The sequence below is a fragment of the Cyclospora cayetanensis genome, unplaced genomic scaffold (genome assembly GCF_002999335.1).
Source record: "Cyclospora cayetanensis isolate NF1_C8 unplaced genomic scaffold, CcayRef3 CcayRef3_contig_67, whole genome shotgun sequence".
NCBI lineage: Eukaryota > Apicomplexa > Conoidasida > Eucoccidiorida > Eimeriidae > Cyclospora > Cyclospora cayetanensis.
Genome location: NW_020312667.1, coordinates 1 through 21170, shown reverse-complemented (window position 1 = coordinate 21170; position 21170 = coordinate 1). Strand labels below are relative to the sequence as shown.

General features: G+C 53.3%; 2 protein-coding genes across 2 annotated transcripts; both read left to right on the top strand.

Annotated features, from left to right (window-relative positions):
* Nucleotides 1–1534: 1534 nt before the first annotated feature.
* On the top strand, nt 1535–12913 carry LOC34618854. Its single transcript, XM_026335362.1, has 13 exons — nt 1535–2012; nt 2279–2472; nt 2747–3178; nt 4095–4219; nt 5237–5669; nt 5868–6533; nt 6660–7120; nt 7573–7703; nt 8159–8328; nt 9495–9737; nt 10736–11416; nt 11516–12169; nt 12662–12913. Exons 1-13 carry the CDS (start codon nt 1535–1537, stop codon nt 12911–12913), a joined length of 4920 nt encoding a protein of 1639 aa, XP_026191147.1.
* Nucleotides 12914–16334: 3421 nt separating this feature from the next.
* Nucleotides 16335–20669, top strand: LOC34618856 (the record flags this gene model as incomplete). The annotated part of the gene is made up of 7 exons (XM_026335361.1): nt 16335–16572; nt 17008–17117; nt 18114–18370; nt 18620–18969; nt 19507–20156; nt 20406–20483; nt 20562–20669. Coding segments are annotated over exons 1-7 (1791 nt in total), but the record flags the coding sequence as incomplete, so codon positions are not given.
* Between the last annotated feature and the right edge of the window lie 501 nt (nt 20670–21170).

The following is a 21170-nucleotide window of genomic DNA, read 5'->3' as shown; positions in this document are numbered from 1 at the left end:
CACTCTTTACTATGAGTCACGTCTAACTAAGAATTAGTAAACACTTGGAGTTTTGGCTTGGCTGTCGATATACCATGGTTATTGCAGAGTAGCTTTAGCTCAATACAAGAAGATGCAGGGGTGTCTGATTGCGTATGCTAGCTGCTGTGTGCAAAGAACGGTGAACTCTCGGAATGTTTAGAGGATGCAGGTACGCGTACCCTGGATGTCCTCCCCCCGTGTTTGAAAATCGAAAGGCGAAGGCCCTTTCAGAAGTATTTTTGAAAGGTGCTCAATGACTGTTTATTAAGTGTGTATTGAGTCTGAATTTAAGTGTCTCTTTTCAGAGACCCTGCATAGGAAGCCTCAAAGCTTTGCTGGTGTGCTTCTCATGAACGTAAGGCAGTGAGCCAGCTTGCTGGCCTATTGCCTACAGCAGGCACTTTGTCAGTTGTTCAAGGAATTGCTCTAGCTGACTGGTATGCATCTGAAATAGAATGGGTGCGACTTCGGTTCGCAGAGCACGTTATGCGACCATGTAACTCCTGAGAGCGGGCACCAGACGCGAAGCTTTAGAGCAGTACCAGGGTTTTGTGACGCTTGCTCTGCGCCTTACATACTACAGTGAAGAGTGAAAGATGCAGGCATTTTGCCCGTGAACCCTTGCAGCGGCACCAAGTTTTCATTCCTTCGTTGCTGGCCAGGCTGGATATAACAGACTTAGGAGGTGCTTCGCGTTTGGGGGCAGACGAGGCGACCCTTTGATTGTGTGGATCCAAATAGATGTGAAAGCTGAGGTATAAACATTACAGCTTACCTAGTGCAGGAATTAGTTTGTGCATACTTCGCACTGCCGATGGTACAGTTTGCTGGCGCGCAGAGCCTAATCATCGTGAGGTGTCAGCTCAATTCCCGAAGTATTTCTCCTGACAATACCATATCCAAAGTGTGAAAGTGCCTTTTTCTTTTTTCCTCTAGTTCGGGGCTCAACGGCTCTCTGTCGCATCCAACAGCAACGCCGATGCTCGAGTTTCGTACGAGGCCAATCGAAGGCAGATGAAGCCTTTGCCACATCTACCGCTTTCCAGTCATGCCATTATTCTTTGGAGGCATAATTCGAATGCAGTTTTTGTTTTACACTCATTAAAATTGGGTTAAAAATGTGGCGAAGAATCCCAGTAACCACTACACAACCCCACCAGGGGCTACGAGCAGAAGGGCTTTCTAAGGGCGTGTTGTGAGACCTATGCGGGTATTGGCTCGAAAATACACACTATTTAATGAGGTTTCTGTATTTACAACAACAGGCACTAAACTTGTGGGCGCATTGAGGCGGGGGAGCAGCACCGTAGTAGTTGCACTGGCCCGGACCCCGTTGTCTGGCTTTCTGCAGTGGAGGCCATGAATGATTGCACAAACAATGGACGGCTTCGGAAATTCGAGGCCGGATCTGTTTGATTTCAGGCAGCTACTGCGGTGGACGGGCTTCGGGGGCGTCTAGCCGCCTGCAGGCACCTTGCACAGTCAGAGCGAAACGAGAAAGTGGAAGCGAGCAATGCTGCACGGCCATGAGAGCCCTAAGCCCTCCGCAGATGCACTGCGCTTCGCCGCGCTCGTGCGGTGCACCCCGGAGGAGGCGCAAGAGTGGCTAACTCGCAAGAAGGGTTCCATGGAAGCCGCGCTGGACGGCTTTCTAGCGCAACAGGCGCCCGACTCAAAGCGGCAGAAGATAGGCACGCAGCATGCGCATCCCTGTCGCAGGCCTCTTTCGAGTGTTTCAGCCTCTCAGAAGCAGCCTGTGCGCCCCTCTAGAGACTCAGACAGCGAGGGGGTCCAAAAAAATGACGCGAAGGAGAGCGGCTCACGGAGTCGTGCAGAGGCACTTCGCACGCAGAGTAAGAATACACCTGCACCAGCAGCCACATCGACCTCTGTCACGCTGATAGACCTTGCAGAAGACTCGGAAGCCGAAGAAGCGCTTCCCTCGGCGCACTTGCACGGCGCCGCAGCCTCTGGTCTGCCACTGCCGAGCGGTAAGCGTCTTCGCTGCACAGGGGTGCTGTGCGTGTTGTTGAGTGTTGATTTGCATGCGCGTTGCGTCTTCCGCCCTTCTGCTTTCTCTGTGCCCTCGAAGTTCCCTCTCGGGAGGAGGTTGACTGCTGCGAACCCAAGGGTAGAGAGAGGGGCAGTGACTCCGGCTACTGCCAGGTGTCTGTTGAGGTGGGGGTAGCCGTGAGAAAGCTCTCTTTTCACAAAGCCCCAAAATCGGCGCTGTGAAAAGATGACAACTTTCCTTCAGGGATGCCGCTGGTGCCTGAAAAAAATACTGCTGCGGCTGTTGGTGCGGTCTGTGGCATAGGTCGCCCCCCCGTGTCACCCCAGCATCCGGCAGAAGCTCTCGAGCGCTATCCAGACGATTTCTCCGTTTACTTGGGGGATTGCGTTGCCACTGGCACGGTTACCAGCGGCACGATTACCAGACTGAGCCTCACGGTGAGTGCGTCGGTGCGAAAAAAGCCGTCCCCCAGGCTCCCGCCTCCTGCAAAAAATAAACGCGTCGATTCTTAAACCCCTCGTCTCGAGCATCACACTGCTACGCATGAGCGCTTTTCACGTTTTGCATGCCTGTGCGTGAGCCACGATCTTCTTGCTGCAAAAATCGAAGGGCGGCTTCGCGCATGTTGCGCTTCATCCTTCGTTTGCCGCGCCGAACTGCGTCGAAAGGAAGCGTCTGCGGGGGTGCTTTGCTGTTGCCTTTTGTTCGTAGGATCCCTTATCCTTGAGAGTGGAGGTATGGATGCCGCACACATTCAAATCGAATCCCCAGCAGGGCATGCGCAAGTCCAAAGTTTCCAATAGCGGGTACAAGATCGTGTACGTACACCTGAACGATCCGCTTCTCCTTCACCACCAGAAACGGCTGGTTAATCCGGAGCTGCATGCTCCGATGCTTCATCATAGGATGCCGCAACAGTGTCCAGACACTCCTGCCGGCACTTGGGGAGAGGCGCAGGGGGCTTTCGCTGCAAGGTCTAAGGGGAGCAGCTCCCTCGCAGGCATAGACTTCTACAGCCTCCTCGCGAGCATTTCAGAACAGACAACCTTCTTGAGACTCCTCATCAACGGGCGGGAAGCCGTGCGGTTGGACAGGCACGTGGCAAACTCCCTCGCGGCGCTGCTCCTCGTAGGAGCTGTCAAAGTGAGATTCAGCTTCTTGCGAAAGAGAGAGAGAAAGAGATATATATATATATATATCGCCGAAGTGAACGCTCCGTGGGGGCTCTGCATGCATGGCATGGTGTGCACTGGGTGTTTGTATGGAGATTCTAGTCATTCGGCACACCTCCATGTGTGGTTGTGTGTATATGCATACATGCATTTGTATGTGGTGTGTGTACTACGTGTATGCATCCCGATCGCCTTGACCAGCTGACTGGCTAGCTACAGCCAAGCCGCTTGGTAAGAACTCGTGAAGGCGCATTGACATGCTTTTCGTAAGGTGTGTTCTGTTTGCTGATGGTATTATCCTCCCGCGTTTGCATCGTTCCTCTTTCAAGCAACGTGAAGCCTCTCTCTGAGCTACAGTCTGTGGGTGGCTGCTGAGAGCGTGCTGCGTCTTTGAAGATGCAGGTGTACGTGAGCAATCGGAGCTTGTGGGGGCTGCGGCAACAACCTTAGAACGCATGTCTCTGGTGCTTCGCGGGAAAACCGTATAGCAGACGGAGGTTATACATGTATATGTGTGTGTGTATGTATATGTATGTGTGTATGTATGTGTATGTGTGTATGTATATGTGTATGTATGTGTATGTGTATTTGTGTATGTATGTGTATGTATGTATGTGTGTGCATGTATGTGTATTTGTGTATGTAGTTATGCGTGTATGCATGTGTCTATGTTTGTGTATGTGTGTATATGTGTATGTGCATGTGTATGTATGTATGTATGTATGCATGTGTATATGTATGTATGTATGTATGCATGCATGTGTGTATGTGTATGTGTATATCTGTGTATTAGTGTATGTATATATGTATGTATGTGTATTTGTGTATGTATGTGTATTTGTGTATGTATGTGTTTGCATGTGTGTATATGTGTGTGCGATCTGCAGGTCGATGTGTGCTGGCTTCCTGAAAGCCTTCCTCCACGTCGCCTCGCCATCAACAGTACTCTGCGTGTTCGCATGCGCGTGCGCTTGACCGCTCAGGCTCTCCGTATGAGCGCATTAAGGCAAAGGTGATGCCCTCTAAGCCCCTCAGTGTTCAAACGTAGTAGTATTAGTATTATTATTATTAGTAGTAGTAGTAGTAGCAGTAGCACTAGAGTATGTGTAGGCAAAGGGGGTTATTGCCTGTGCAAGAGGAGATCATCCTGGTGTCGCAGTGTGTAAAGCTGTTGTACAGTGCTGCTTCCTTAAAATTAGGCTCATGCAGAGACGCTGCATCCCTTCCTAGATCTTCTCCCCCTCTAAAGGCGATGCTTCACATGCGGAAGGGGTGCTGCATCTGCAGAGTTGGTGGTGTGTTGGTGATTTCCAGCATATGTACATCTGTGCTTCGGCTGACAGCCGAATCCGCCGGCTCTTGACACGCTCAATGTATCGTTCTGTATGTGTATGTGCATGTGCATGTGTATGTCTATGTGTATGTGCATGTATATGTGTGTGTGTATGTGTGTGTGTGTATGTGTGTGTGTGTGGCTAGCCATGTGTATCCATGTGGAGTGTATCCATATGTGTCCCTGTGTGTGTGTATCCATGTGTATGTATATGTGTATATGCTTGTACTTATGTATATGTATATGTATATGTGTATGCATATGTATATGTCTATTAATGTGTATGTGTATGTCTATCCATGTGTATGAGTGTATCCATTTGTAGTGTATCCATGTGCATCTATGTGTAGTGTATTCATGTGCATTCATGTGTATATCTGTGTGTGTGTGTGGCTAGCCATGTGTATCCATGTGGAGTGTATCCATATGTGTCCCTGTGTGTGTGTATCCATGTGTATGTATATGTGTGTATGCGTGTATTTATGTATATGTATATGTGTATGCATATGTATATGTATATGTATATGCATATGTGTATCCATGTGCATAAGTGCATCCATTTGTAGTGTATCCATGTGTATCCATGTGTATGTCTATGTGTGTATCCATGTGTATGTCTATGTGTGTAGGTGTATGTATGTATGTGTATATAGCGCTATGTCTGTTTAGCGTGACTTGTGCGTGTTTCTTTCGCAGGCAGCATGATGCGAATTTGTGTTCGGCGACACACTTTTCGTCGTTGATGGGCCATGCGTTTGCCTCTCTGATGGAGCTGTTGAACTTGAAGCCTCTTCGCCTCCCTGTCGCCTCGGAAAAAGCGCGGCGAAGCTCCTCTGTGGGGAGCTCTAGCGAGGAAGCGGCGGCCTTGCGCAAGTGTTTGGAAGTTCTTAAAAAGGCGCATGCATCGACGGCAGCTGCTGATGTGCCTGCGTGGCAAGGAGCTGCACAGGCTGGCGAGGACGTCTCAGCCGCGGGAGCAGTGTTGAGGGCAGGCACTGGAGAAGGCAGCGACATGCGACAAAGCAGCAGCAGCTTTAGCCCGTTTGAAGAGGAGGAAGACGCTTCCGAGAGCTTCAGCGTCACGTTGTGTCAGTTGGTTTTAGGTGAGCAGGTGTCAAGCGCAGCAGCAGTCCTCCAGGAGAGGGAGAGGCAGCAGCAGCAGGAGCAAGGGCAGCAGCAACAACAAAAGCAGCAGCAGCAGGAGCAAGGGCAGCAGCAACAACAAAAGCAGCAGCAGGAGCAGCAGCAGCAACAACAAAAACAGCAGCAACGACAGCAACAACAACAAAAACAGCAGCAACGACAGCAACAACAACAAAAACAGCAGCAACGACAGCAGCAACAGCAGCGGTCTTTAGGTTACCTGTACCCTCCATCGAGTCTTTTTACATCCCGCCTGCGCCCCTACCAGGCACAGGGTGTGTGGTGGATGGTGCAGTGTGAGTCGGAGAATGCTGCCGTTTCGAGCGGCGAGCAGGAAGCGTTGGATCCGTTGTGGACTGTGTATGCTCTTCCTGCTGGAGGCAGTAGTAGCGGCGAGTTCTCTGCGCTGGCGAATGCGGCGTCTCTCGTCGAGGAGCAGCGAGAAGACTCCAGGGGAATGAGAGCTTGCCTGTACCTCAATGCTTCCGCAGGTGTTGTCACCTTGCAGAAGCCGTCTACGACGGGGAGAGTGAAGGGCGGCATTCTCGCGGACTGCATGGGATTGGGCAAGACAGTGCAGGTGCTCGCTCTCATCGCTGTCAGCCTTCTGCAAGAGCGCGACGCTTCCGAGCGTGCAGCTGTCTCGCAGCCTGCCCCACGCTCAGGCGACGGCAGACGCAAGCTGGAGAGAACAGCCGCGGAAGAAGGATCTCCTCTCGAAGTCTCCACTGCCACAGGTGAGGCTCCCCGAAACGAAGCCGCTGTGTGTAGAGTTTCCCTGGAAGCTGCAGTGGCAGCAGGGGCACCCAGTTGTTTCTCTTCTACTGATAACTGCTGCTTCTCCCTCCAAGTCTCCCAAGACTCTCCCTCCTCCCGCCATCCCTCCTCCCGCCAGTGGAGTTCGTCATCTCAGACGGTGAGGGGCCTCCGGGAAGAAACAGCGGCGATGCGGCTGCGAGTCTTCTCAGGAAGCGAGAAAAAAATTCGACTCCCTCCCTCCCTGTTAGCGCCAGACGTGCGTCGTGTGCAGCGTCATTTGAAGCGAAACAGGGATCACCTCTTCCCCGGAGGCACTTTGATAGTCGTGCCGCTGTCGCTCATAGGACAGTGGGAGTGTGAGGTGTCTAGACACCTCGCAAAGGGTGCAGCAACAGTCTTGCAGTATTACGGGTCTGCGCGCTCTAAAGACCCCACATTCATAGCCGCACACTCTATCGTCCTCACAAGCTACCAAACGCTTGCCTCGGATTTCAGACATCTCGCCAAGATGCCAACCTTCCCGGAAAGCGCACGACTTGCTCCTGAACAGATACACCCCAACGCATGCCCCCTCGCAAGCATCCGCTTTCGCCGCATCATTTTAGACGAAGGCCACGTCATTCGAAACACCAATGCCCTCGTCAATCGCGCTTGCAACGCGATAAAGGCTGAAGCACGGTAATTCTACGCAGGAGGAGGCACACCTCCCTTCCTCTCCTCCCCCCTCCGTTGCAAATATAGAGGCCGTCCGCGTCTTCTACTGTCACCTGATGACTGCCGTCCTGTAAAAGTATATCCATGGAGAAGGCACTGGCCAAAAAGGAGCTTTCCTCCTGTTACTGAGCTTGTTACTGAGCTTATTACTGAGCTTGTTACTGAGCTTGTTACGGAGCTTGTTACTGCAATTGTTACTGCACTTGTTGCTGCAATCGGTACTGAGCTTGTTACTGCAATTGTTACTGCACTTGTCGCTGCAATTGTTACTAAGCTTGTTACTGCAATTGTTACTAAGCTTGTTACTGAGCTTATTACTGCACCTGCTGCAATGCCCATGCGTGCGCGATTGATGCTTTCCCCCCTCGCCCTTTTGGGCTGTATCCGTTCTTGTGTATGTATGCGTCCTTATACAGGTGGATTCTTACAGGAACCCCTCTACAAAATGATTTGTCAGATGCTTTTGCTCTCGTAGAATTTCTTAGAGTGTCTCCCATGGGCAGTCGGCGATGGTGGCGAGCCAATGTCACGCAACCCATGGAGAAGGGTCAGTTCGATTTTCTCACGATCGATCATTTTGAGTTTCCGTCTAGATCCTTCCCTGCGACAGACGAAACAGAGCACTTACCCGCAGATCCTTGAAAAGCTTCCAGCCGTTTTTTCGCGTTTCTAACTCTTCTTTTTTGCGGCTGCCTGCGATTCGCCCATTTTTTTCTGTCCAACGCGCATGTATGTGTCTATCTGTAGGCATGTATGGCATGTATGTCTGCGGGAGTGTGTGTTGCTGCTCTGAAGGCTGCATGCATGGCGGCCCTTGTCTTCCCACTTGCTGATTGCATTCAGATTGGATCGAGGGCAGCGAAGGGGGGGAGTCGCTCTACATGCCGTGCAGACATTCGATCACCTTCGGGCGAGCGAAGAAAGTAAATAGACAGAAAAAGCGGAAATGCTGCTGTCTCAAGGTTGCTTGAGCCGCTGCTGTGTTTGGCCTACTCTTTGCAGGCATGTTGCATGGAGCTGTGGAAACTGTAAGGAGAACGCTAGTGCCCTTGATGCTTCGACGACATGGAGATCAACTTGGAGAGGACGACAAGCCCCTCCTTCCGCTACCGCCGCTCTCAATCCACACTTTTAAACTGCAGCTGACGTATGAAGAGAGGCTCTACTACCAGGTTCGTAGTGCAAGGGGTGTTGACGAATGGGTGGGAGGTTGGCTGTCCGTCTATCTGGCTATCTAGCTGTCTGTCCTCCTAGGTGTCTTTCTAGCTATCTAGCAGTCTGTTTGTTGACGAATAGGTGGGAGGTTGGCTGTCCGTCTATCTGGCTATCTAGCTGTCTGTCCTCCTAGGTGTCTTTCTAGCTATCTAGCAGTCTGTTTGTTGACGACTAGGTGGGAGGTTGGCTGTCCGTCTATCTGGCTATCTAGCTGTCTGTCCTCCTAGATGTCTTTCTAGCTATCTAGCAGTCTGTCTTCCTGGATGTCTGCCTGTCTTCCTAGATGTCTGTCTGTCTAGCTGTCTAGTTCTCTGTCTTCTTGGATATCTGTCTGTCTTCCTAGATGTGTAGCTATCTAGCTGTCTGTTTATCTAGCTGTCGAGCTTTCTGTTTTCTTAGATATCTGTCTGTCTTCCTAGATGTGTAGCTATCTAGCTGTCTGTTTTTCTAGCTGTCCAGCTTTCTGGCTTTCTAGATGCCTGTCTGTCTGTGTGTCTAGCTAGCTAGCTATCTAGCTGTTTGTCTTCTTAGATGTCTGTCTGTCTAGCTGTTTCCGTCCTAGATGCCTCTCTGTCTTTCTAGATGTCTGTCTGCATTCCTACTTGTCTGTCTGTCGAGCTGTTTGCCGTTCTAGATGCCTCTCTGTCCTTCTTTCTAGCTATCTAGCTGTCTGTCTCTCTCGCTATCTAGCCATCTGTCTTCCTAGATGCCCGTGCGTCTGTCTGTCTGTCTTTCTGTCTGTCTGTCTGTTCCTCTGCGGTGCTGTTTGTCTGTCTTTGCGGCATGGGAAAAGCGGCGGTAAAGGGTCTTTCTTTGCCTCTGTCCCCTCCCTGCTGCCCTCTAAATCAAGCTGGCTGCTCTATTAATAAGCCCTTTGATGAGTTAGTCTTTGAGTAGCCTGGAACCGTCCACGCCGCTTAGAGGATTCTGCATCTTCGTCCTCCCTGGAGAGGAGGACAGCTAGCCGTCTCCGCTGTGGAGCAGACGATCCATAAGGCTCTCTCTGCCAAGTACTATCCAGCCGCGGCAATTTTCACAGATATTGCTGCAGGCAGAAACGTCTCCAGCGTTTGACCCGCAAGGTCCATATGCATCAAATGCATGCATTTGCATGTGCATGCAGACGGTATTCGAGAAGAGCAAGGCCAAGTTCGAGCAGCTGCTGCGGAGTGGGCAAGTCCAGCATCACTATACACACGTTCTGCAGCTGCTTTTGCGACTGCGGCAAGCATGCAATCACCCCCTTCTCCCGACATACCGGGAAGATTATCGACACCAGCAGCTCGCAGAAGCTGTCTGCCGAACGGCGGAGGCCCCATCCGTGACTTCAGCGGCGATCAATTCTCGAAGCCAACGCTTTGCACAGGTGCGTTGTTTCAACACGTCTTGGACTTGTCCTCTCCGGAGAAACGGCATGTCTGCCACACCTGCCAAAGACACCAAAACCTCCGTGCAGTCGTTCGTTAGAAGGAAACGGTCTGCACAGCGGTGTCCTCTTAAGCCAGAGCATGCAACGTCTCAAAGAAAGCTGGCAGACTAAGCGGGGGTGTGGGTGGGAGGTGCCTTATCAGCAAGGCGATGATGGTAGTTTTTAGAACACTTCGCAAGCAGAGGCGTTCCTTCTTTCGCGGCGCTCTCCTGCCCCCTGACAAATTCACGCACGTCTTAGCAGAGGAGGGTGAGAGGAAACTCCTCAGCGTGCGGATTCTTCGCTCGTGGAAGTGGAGGAAGGGAGCAAGGGAGGCGGGGTGTGTGGAAGTAGTCGGAAGAGGCTTTGGAAGAAGGGGGGGTCTGGCCGAAGCAGGGTTGCCGAGGCCAGGAACACATATGCACAAGATACATAGATTGATAAAAGTAGATATAGATAAAAATAGATAGAAAGATGCATGGAGATACATACATAGATAGATATACAGAGATACATAGATATATATATATATATATGTATGTATAGATATATATATATGTATAGAGAGAGAGAGAAAAGACCCGTATGAATACCTTCTTCTGGAGGTTTTTGAGGGTTATGCCTTTTTCTTAGGCCTTTTCTTGAATGGGGCGTTAAGGCGTTTTTGCTCTTTTTTTTATTCATCGCGGCAGCAAAAGGCCAGCCTATCTGCTTTTCCGTTTTCTGTGTGTACATACGTGTGTACGTAAATGTAAATATATACATATATATGTATATGTATCTGGATACACGTATGTATGTGTAAATATATATCTATATATACGTATCTAGATACACGTATGTATGTGTAACTATATATCTATATATACGTATCTAGATACACGTATGTATGTGTAACTATATATCTATGTATGTATACATACATATATGCGTGTCTGTGGGGGCATGATGTGCAGGTGCCATGGAGTTCGCCAGATCCGCAGCTGTCCAAGTGTGTGCAGGATGCTTTGAATGGCAATTTGGGGAATTGCCCAGTGTGTTTTGAGTCTCTGGGAGAGGCGGCTGTGGTATTGACTACCTGTTGGCACGTCTTCTGCCTGACATGCGTCTTGCTGGTGCAGAGCAGCAGCAAGACAGCGGCAGCGGCGTGTCCTACATGCAGAGAGAAGTTTCTTCCCCAGCATGTGCGGCAGCTGCCAGCAGCCACCCACAAGGCTGGCTCGCTGACAGCGTGGCGAGAAGTTGTTCTTGAGAAGCACAGGGCAAGCGTCGCAGCCGCTGATAGCAGACGGCTAGACGTACAGCTGCAGCGGCGCTCGTCAGAGCAGACAGTTGAGCGCATCCCCGCTGCTGCATGTACTACATCGGACGAGACATCGCAAAGGGCGCCTCTGCTGCCGCTGCTGGAGAACGCTTCTGAGGAGGCGTTCTTCTTCAGCACGAAGATGCGAGTGCTCTTGGCTCTCCTAGAGGCGGATGTTCTTGCCGGGAGGTTCTGTGTTGTTTTCTCGCAGTGGACGTCGATGCTCGACCTCATTGAGGATGCCTTTCAGCGGGCAGAGGCTGCAGCTTTGGGCAGAGGCACCCTGCCCTCTGCGAAAAGCGGTTCAGCGCGGGAAGCCTCGCCCTCGAAAACGGTCTCTTTGCAGCAGCGGCAGCGGCAGCAGCGTGAATTCGACCAGCAAGAAGAGGCGCAGCGGCGAGGGGATACTCCGGAAGTCGTCTCCATACAAGAGGAAGACGCAGCAGCAGAGGAGGCCGCTTCTCAGGGAGTCTCCAAGAGCGACGCTCCGGAGGAGGCTCAAGGCGTCCTCCTTGTAGAGAAGGAGAACGAGTATGTGCAAGTTGACGAGGACGACACAGATGCCGACGAAGTCATCGAAATCGGCATGTGCCTCGCTGGAGGCAACAGAATGGCAGCACCCCCGCAGGCAAAGCGGCCAGCTGATTCTTCGAAACGGCCTTTATTTGACTATCGGCGAGTCGACGGAACCCTGAGTCTTGATGCTCGACAACGCGTCATTCGGTGGTTCCTAGAGCCTTTGCCGCGGCAGGCAACGGACAGTGCAGGAAAAGCAGCTGCAGGAGTCTCCCCAGCTGCAGAGGAGGCAAATGAAGATCCCTTCATGGGAGTCTGCAAGTTGCAGCCATTCAGCTGCTCGACGTCGAACGCTTCCTTGGGAACGTCTTCCGCATCCTCGTTCTGCAGCAGGGAGCACGCTGGCGACAACAGAGACAGCGGCACCACGGGAAAGATTCTTCTCCTCTCGCTCAAAACTGGCAATGTGGGCCTGAATCTGACAAAGGCCACGCGCTGCTATCTCGTAGATGGCTGGTGGAATCCGCAAGTCGAGTCGCAAGCCATGCGACGCCTCTGGAGATATGGCCAGGTAAACGTCAGGAAAAGAGGATTTGGGAGCTGTTTCACAAGAGCGCTAAGAACTCTGGTAATCCTCCTCCCTCAGCTGGGTGTATATGTAGGTTTGTGCATATATATGTATGTATATACATGTGTGAATATGTATGTGTATATATATGTGAAAATATATATATGTGAATATGTATGTGTATACATATGTCAATATATGTGTCAATACATATACATATATGTGAATAGATATGCGTATATATCTGTGTGTGGAGGTATGTTTATCTATGTGTGTATATGTACATACAGTTATACATACATATATACGCATGTGAAAATATGCATATATATATACATGTATATATATATATCTACGTGCATATGTGTGTGCCTCCGAAAAGTGTCGGTGGGACGTGTCTCTTTTTGCAGCTCTTTGTTTGTACCGCACGCCCTCTCTGTCCGCCGTTGGGATCCCGGCCTTCTTAACGGCTTTTTTGTTGTTTTTGCACCTCAGGAGAAGGCAGTATCTGTCTTTCGGTTCGTCTGCCTTCGCACTGTTGAGGAACGCATGGAAGAGCTGCTCAAGTGGAAGGGTCGTCTCTCGGAGAACACGCTTCGTCCTGATGAAGCCTCTGATTCTGAAGCAAAACTCTCTTGGACGCCGGGAGAAGGCGACGAGGACGCAAAGAGGAAGGGTCGTCTGTCCATCCTAGACCTCAAACGGTTGTTTGAAGGATGGGAAGAGCCAGTTGGCAAGGCGCCTTAGGCACTCTCTTCCTCGTTTGCGCTCTTTTGTCAACAGGGATATCCGTTTCAGACCGTGGAGAGCGCTAGGAAGAGGGATTCCGCCCTTGTCTCTTGAGACGCGGCATTCCCAGAGCCTGTCTAGCTGCCCAAAACAGGCTGTTTCCACTTCTGTTGCTCAGCCTTGTAGAGCCACTGCACATCCTCGTCAGGCCTTCTGCACAGCTCTGCAAGAAAGAGCGGCGTACGTTCCGCACAGAAGGCGTGGGGCTGTCGACCCTTGTACAGCGCAGCCGCGCGAGAAAGGCAAGCAGACAGAGAGGCAGCTAGCTAGCTAGCCACGTTGCAAAACCATAGCGCCATACGTAGGCACGCCGTCATAGGCAGCAGCTGACACACGGCCCCACCTGCTGAGAGCCGCCGCTTCCCCGATAAACGGGGAGCTCATCCCTTTCCCTGACATTCCATCGTAACTTGGAGGAGCTTTGAAGGAACGCACGGAGGGAGAGGCTGAAAATGCCTCTCCCTCCGTGCGTTGGTTTAAGTCTCGCGTGTTGCGCCTCACGAGCCTTGAGAACCGTTCCATCGAAGGTTCCGCAGGCGGAAAGAAAGAGACGTCACTCGAGACGATCCAGACACAACTTTAAAACAGGAAAGCCATTGTTTCCAAACATGCGAACTCGCAAAGCCTCCCGTACACCCCCTCGAGCTCCTCCGAGAACCGACGCAGGGCAAGAAAGATGACAGCCAGGATGTGCGTTGTCTCACCCTCGCATGCATTCCGAGCCATTTGCACAGAGCCTCTAGCGCACACGCGTGTTACATCGCAGCAGCACGAGCATGCAATGAATGAGAGTCGCAGGTGGACACTGCCAAGCTGTATTTTGGCAGTAGTTGTACCACTGCGCTAACGCAGTACAAATACTGCCAAGATACAGCCCAGTACAAATCGTCCTTCCCCCTCTCCCCCTCGCAGCGCCTGGGGTTTCCACCCCCCGTCGTGTCAGGCGAATTTTCGCGCAGAGTGGCTGCACAAAAAACAGCCGGCTTCTGTGTGGACTTGCATGCGGTCAGAGCGACTTTTGCAAGGTGGCAGCCTCTAGAGGAACGCAGGAGCGGCCATTAAGGGCAACAGCGGAGCAAAGACTCGCCCCCAACACGCGTAAATCGTGCCCTTACACAGCGTGACAGCAGGCTGCCAAAATATGCCATTTGTAACGCACTAAATGCTATCTGTCCTTCCTTCCCCCGCCCCCCCCTCCTCTTTCTCCATTGGCCGCTCTGTGACGCCTCCCCTTTTTTGCCGCAGTCATGCGACGATCTGCAGAGGGCGCTGAAGCAGCGCTCAACAGGCGCTTGAGCGAGGCGTGAGCATTGCCTCTTTCCGTCCATGGCAAGACTTGCTCTACCAGTGTGTGGGGGTGCCCATGTGCGCTTATAGAGGGATGCGCGTGAGCTTGTGTGACTCGGTAGGCACAGCAGGGCGTCCTCTGGCCTTTACCCCCGTGTTTTCCTCTCCTTTTGAGCTTCTCTATAAACCTGCACACTTTCAAGACTCAAAACTATGAAGCACGCCGTCTATCGGGAGCCTCGAGAGGGAGGGCACCCCATACACCCCTGCCTGTGACAGTGGTTCTGCAGGCAACAGCATGCTATCCTAAGGGTGCTCTGGAAGGCGAGAGAGAGAGTGTGTCTTTTTTTTGCTCGTAGTTGCTCCCTGGTGTCATTAGCGAGTCCAAGGGGTGGTGTCTGGCTGCTGCTGGGGGGCCCCTGCAGGGGCCCCCCAGCAGCAGCCAGACACCAGCGCTACCCCGTGGTATGCTGCGCTTTGGCAATCTCCATTTCTAGCAGGCCAAAACACCACTATTCACGCCCACAGGGGGCCCCTAAGCTCCACGGAGTTACCCTCCTTCCTGCCACAGCGTTGTAGGGGCCCTATGAGGGCCCCCCCCCCCGCCTCGAGCCGCTACGCCGTATCCACCGAGCAGCAGGACGCCTTGAGGGCAGCTGTTAGCTGCTGCCTGTCCGTCTTCGAGGCGCATAGGTGCAGGGAGAGGGTTCCACTTTGCAGTTTGCTCGTCTTTTCCCCGGAAGCTGGCATTATGTCTACCCCGCGTAGACTCCGGGAAGAGGAGCTCCCGACAAAGCAGCAGCAGTAGAACCAGCAGCAGTAGCAGAACCAGTAGCAGAACCAGTAGCAGGAGGTCGCTCAACCGCAGCCACAGGGGACGGGTATATATATACATATATGTATCGAGGCACAGAGACTAGCGGCTTTCCCCTTTTCCCAAGACACCCCCTTCCCAGCACTAGGGGCCCCCAACGGCAGCGTCGATCCTCAGGGGCCCCCTCTATCGAGGCAGTGCCTGTGACAGTTTCTCGCAGCGCTATAGGCTGCGACGGCAGCATCCGCAAGAAGAAGCAGAAGAACAAGTGTCAGGGGCAGTAGCCTCCCCGTCATTGCCTGCATGCAAGAGCGATCTCCCTCGTTTTCCTGAGGCTGCTTCGCATACTCTGGCCTTCCTTCTCCCCCCTGGCTCCTGCTTGCTCCTTGACAGCGCGAAAGAAACAATCTTTTCCCAGCGCCGCTGCAGCTGCGCTCTCCCGCTGCGGCTGCAGTCGCCTCCGCCTTAGGGGCCCCCCCGCCGCAGACTGCTGCTTTCGAGGGGGCCCCCTTCTTCTCTCCCCCCATCCACTTCGGGGAAGGGGGGAGAGAAGAAGGAGGCACCGACTCCCTCCTCGAAACTTCCCGTCCCCTCGGGGAGGGGAGGGGAAGTTTCGAGCAAAGAGGGGCGTTGTTGCAAGGAGCAGGGAGGAGTTTCCAGCGTGTGAGGGAGCTCTCGAGCAGAGAGAAAGTGCCAGGTGGAGTCGTCTTCCCCCCTCGAAAGCTTCGCAGATGCCTCCCAGTCTCTCCCGACGGAGCACGCCTCTCATCACAGCCACGCTGAAGTCTGCAAGGCGTCTGCTGCTGCAGATCTCGCGACAGAAACAGCGCTCTCCCCTGCAGTCTTTTTGCACTACCCGCAGCAGCGAAGACGCAAGCACGACGCCACTCTTCCAGGAGGCCCTTTACAATACCAGCGAGCAACAGTAGCAGTAACAACATCGACGCCAACAACTGCAACAGCAGCAATCGCAACGACGACAATAGCAGCAGTTGCAGCAGCAGCGCTCTGCCGCCGGGTGCTCGCTGCCTTGCTCAACCAGGCAGAGGGCCCCTCATGACAGCGTCGGTGAGAAAAAAGACGACGAACTCACCTCGCTGCTGCCTGGCAACAACTCCCTTCGAACCTGCGTCGGAAACACCGCCTGCAACGACGGGCACAAGCTGCGACGACGTTCGTGCCACGTCTTTTTCCCCTCCGCAACAGAGCCTCTCAGGAGGAGTGCTCTCAGTGTCTCCCCTCGCAGGATCAGAAAAGCAGCCTTCAAAGGTAGCCAACATGCTCTTTGGCAGGGCCCCTCTCACACGGAGTCAGGCAGCCGCTGCCGCTCGGGCAGTTGTTGTTCCCATTGAAGACTCCTCCGACGAAGAGACACAAGCAGGCTGCGGCTTCTCAGCAGCGGAGACAGCGGAGACGGTGAACAAGCGTGCAAACGCCGTTGCAGCTGCTGACGGCTCGTCAGGCCGTCTAGAGAGCTCAGTATCAACTGTTTCGGAAGCCTCGTTTTTGTCAAAAAGTCACCAAGCCTCTTCTTCGTCTTCTTCGCAAGGCTGCCTGCCTACCTCGCGACTGCTGCAGGAGAGGGTGCCTTACGGGGAAGGCCACTCCAACCCACCTCCTGCACTTGTCATTTCTGCCGGATTCTTTCTCGAAAGAAACGGCTGCTGCTGCGTGCTGACGGCAGAAAAGCTTCTTGAGGCAGCTCTGCGTAGCCAGAACCTCCAAGGGCACTCCCGGCAAGACGTCGACTGCAACAACAGCAACAACAGCAACAGCAACAGCAGCAGCAACGCCACAGCAGCAACAGTAGCAGGAGAAGCTGAAGCAGTAGCAACAGCAGAAGCTGAAGGAGAAGCTGAAGCAGTAGCAACAGCAGAAGCTGAAGCAGAAGCAACAGCAGTAGCAACAGCAGATGCGAAGAGAGGCACATTGAACGAAGGAGGCGAGGCAGCCTCTCCAAATTGTGTGCTTGTGTTACATGCGCATCCTGAGGGTGGCTGTGTGTCATTGGATTTGTGGAAAATTCCCACGTCGACGTCTGCAGACAGCGGAGAGGCTTCAGTGTGTGATACAGAGCTGCACAGCGTCTTCAGCTTTCCTCCGCAGTCTATCTGCGGCTTGCGATGGTTGCATCTTCGAGGAGGGTCGTCCAATCGAACCTCTCTGCATGCAGACAACAGCAGCAAACACAGCAGCAACAGCAAACACAGCAGCAACAGCAAACACAGCAACAGCAGCAAACACAGCAGCAACAGTAAACCCAGCAGCAACAGCAAACCCAGCAGCAACAGCAAACACAGCAGCAACAGCAAACACAGCAACAGCAGCAAACACAGCAGCAACGAGAGGAAAGAAGAGCACTGCCACTGTCACATAAGCAGGCAGCGCGAAGGGATGCAGAGCGGCCTTGTCATAAACGACACCACAGGGATGTCGAAGGGGGGAAGAGCTGCTTTTTTTTCTTCACCAGAACAAAACTTCTGCGCTGTCTCCGCTGCGTCTGCTACTGCATGCACTGCCGCTGCGTCGCCAGCCTTCGCTGCTGCTTCAGCTGAAGAAAGTCAACGCTGGACAGGTGGGGGAAGTCTTGCGAGGACTAAGACGCTGAACTCTCCAGACGAGAAAAGAAGCCTTCGCACATCTTCCAAGGCTTCAACAGCGCAGAATAACCTTTGGGGGAGACACAAGTCAACACGGAAGGGCAGCTCCTCCAGCAGGAAGACGCATCGCAGCAGCAGCAGCAGGAGGAAGACGCATAGCAGCAGCAGCAGGAGGAAGACGCATAGCAGCAGCAGCAGCAGCAGGAAGATGCATAGCAGTAGCAGCAGTAGCAGCAGCAAGACGCATAGCAGTAGCAGCAGCAAGACGCATAGCAGTAGCAGCAGCAAGACGCATAGCAGTAGCAGCAGCAAGACGCATAGCAGTAGCAGCAGCAAGACGCATAGCAGTAGCAGCAGCAGCAGCAGCAGCAAGAGTAAGCGATCGAGCAGCAGCAGCAGCAAGGGTAAGCGATCGAGCAGCAGTAAGAGTGACAAATCCCACGGACGGAGGTTAAAGGCATCAAGCAGCAACAGCGACAGCGCTGCTGTGAGCGTGGTTTTGGATAGAAGTGCAGTCCATCCTTTCGAAGAGGAGGATGGCGTGTCGAAGACTGCAGTCGTTCCGAATGCTCTTAGGGTGACGAATGGCAAAACAATTCAAAGCGCTATGCTGCCTGTGTCTTTGCTTGAGGGTCCAGACGTCGCCACAGAAAAAGGCTCCTCAGCAAGTGTTGCTGGTGATGCTGACGCAGCAGCAGCAGCGCCTCACGCAGGGCACTCTGAGAAAGGCAGCAGCAGCAGCAGCAGCAGCAGCAGCAGCAGCAGCAGCAGCAGCAGTAGCTGTAGCAGCAGTAGCAATAGCAGCAATAGCAGCAACAGCAGCAGCGTGAGGGTGGAGAGTATCCCTGAGTCGAGAGAGCAGAGGCGTTGTCAGGAGCAGGAAGCCACACTTACCCAGCCTTTCTTTTCCTGCAACTCGAGCTGCGAACGAGATTGCCTCCTCCAGCCCATATCCCAATTCAGATGCATCAAGACTGACAGTTTCCCGCCCTCTGACACGCTGCTGACTGCAGAGACTCTTTCTGCAACGGCATCGCTCGAGCCGTCTGTACCGGTGCTGTTTCTGGAGCTGCAAGAGGATTCAGAGTCTGCCCTGCATTGCAGCAGCTTGCTGCAGCGCTTGTTGGAAGCCTCCTCTCAGCGGCTTGCTTCAAACTCCCCGCCGTCTAGACACAACACGCAAAAGAGGAGTATAGACTCTGAGGGATCTTCCCCGAGAGCCGCTCATGCCCCCCCACTCGCTCCGTCTCCGCATCAGGCAGGCGCTTCCGCATGCTCCGAGAAGGCACTTTATGCGCACAGGCTACCCAGCAGCAGCAGCAGCAGCAGCAGCAGCAGCAGCAGCAGCAGCAGCAATCGCAAGCCTCATTGTCACCGATCTGAGGAGCATGAGGGCCGAACGAGCAGAAAGGCCCTTCTCTTTGTCGAGGAAGCTCTCGATTGCATTTCACACGAGCACGGCAGTGCAGCGACGAAGTCGCATTACCACAGGAGCAATAGCAGTAGCAGCAGCAGCAGTAGCAGCAGTAGCAGCAGCAGCAGTAGGCGGAAAAGGCGGCGCGCGCACTCTGCAAATACATCGGGGGAGTCTCGCAGCCGCTGCTGTGACTGCAGCGGGAGAAGATCTCGTTGCAGCAGAGCAGACAGCGAGGCTTCCTGGGTGCACTGGGAGATGTCTAGCAAGACGGAGAGCACGACAAGCAGCAGCAGGAGGAGGACGTCTCCTCCTCCTCTGCCGCTTGCTCCTCTGGCAGATGGAGTTGAGAGCAGCGCGAGGGGAGAAGGCGGAGTGCAATCGGCAGTGACGCGAGAGGACGCAGAGGAAGACAGGAGTCATTCTGAAGGCGTAGCTGTCTGCCCGATATCCAGTGAAGGCTTCCCTGCTGCGACGTCTACGCAGGGGAAGCGTGTGGAGGGTGGAGATGTCTCCATGGGAGGACTGGGGAGGAGAGGATCTTGGCTGCTGCTGTATGTGCGGTGTGCTTTGGAAGTGCCTTCCTTGTCAGCAGAAGGCGCAAGGGAGGAGCGTGGAGGTGCTCCTCCTGAAGCTGGCGAAGCGTCTCCTCCTCGCCGCGTGGGGGAGGAAACGGCCACAGCACCCCCCTTGCCGCTGCTGCCGCTGGAGAAGGAAGAGGATCCACCGACAGACTTTCTTCTTCCTCTCGAGCAGAGGCGTGCAGGGGTGAGTGTGCAGTCGCAGCTGGAGAAAGCAAGCAGTCAAGGCTGTTCTACGGCTGGAGACGACGTCCAGGGTGCCTGTGTCTTGCTCTTTAGGAGAATGCTCGCAGTGCACTCAGATTTCTACGCAGATCCTAGTGGTGGCAGTAGCTGTGCAGGGGAGAACACGCTGCATGTGGAGAGGGGGGGGGTCGAAGTTGGAGCCCTTAAGCGTTTCTTCCTGGGCTGTGTTGGAGAGGGGTGGCAAGGAGGCACGAGTCAAGAAGGCACGAGTCGAGAAGGCACGAGTCGAGAAGGCACGAGTCAAGGAGGCACGAGTCAAGTGGAGGGGGAGGAGACGCAGCATCGCTCCCCTCTCTACTCTCCGAAGCAAAGAAGCTGCCTTTCTGCGATTCTGCAAGCGTTCGTGGAGCAGTGCTGCCGCGTGTGGATGGAGGGTGGTTCTCTGACTGTGGGTAGGTGTAGTGATCGCTTCTCCGTGGAGAGGCTGCGGCGTTTGTGGAGGGAAAGGAGCTTTGCAGGAGTGAGAGCTCTCGCGCATGCAGCGGTAAAACGCCTCCCCCACGCGAAGACGCCCGTGGATGCATGCGCTCCTCCTACTGCCTTTGAACAAGACGCATGCGGAGAGTCTGCGGCAGCACCTGTAGAGGCTTCAAAGCAGTCCCCTGCAGCTGCTGCTGCTGCAACAGCAGTCGCCTCCCCTCCCCCTCCCGCACTCCCTTCTTCCCCCGTCTACGATCTGCTGCTCGATGATAAAACACTCCGCCGCCTGAGCGAAAAAGAATTTCTCGACGATACCATCCTCGACTTTTGCTTGGGCTTCATTGTCGAACATGTGAGAGGCTTCGTCCCTCCCTTCCGGATGCTGTCTCACGTCTCCTCACGGGTGCCTCTAAAATTTCTTCTTCTTCAAAACGCCTCTTCATCTTCTCACGGGTGCCTCTAAAATTTCTTCTTCTTCAAAACGCCTCTTCATCTTCTCACGTCTCCTCACGTCAAATTTCTTCTTCAAAACGCCTCTTCATCTTCTCACGGGTGCCTCTAAAATTTCTTCTTCTTCAAAACGCCTCTTCATCTTCTCACGTCTCCTCACGTCAAATTTCTTCTTCTTCAAAACGCCTCTTCATCTTCTCACGTCTCCTCGCGTCAAATTTCTCCTTCTTCAAAACGCCTCTTCATCTTCTCACGTCTCCTCACGTCAAATTTCTTCTTCTTCAAAACGCCTCTTCATCTTCTCACGTCTCCTCACGTCAAATTTCTTCTTCTTCAAAACGCCTCTTCATCTTCTCACGTCTCCTCACGTCAAATTTCTTCTTCTTCAAAACGCCTCTTCATC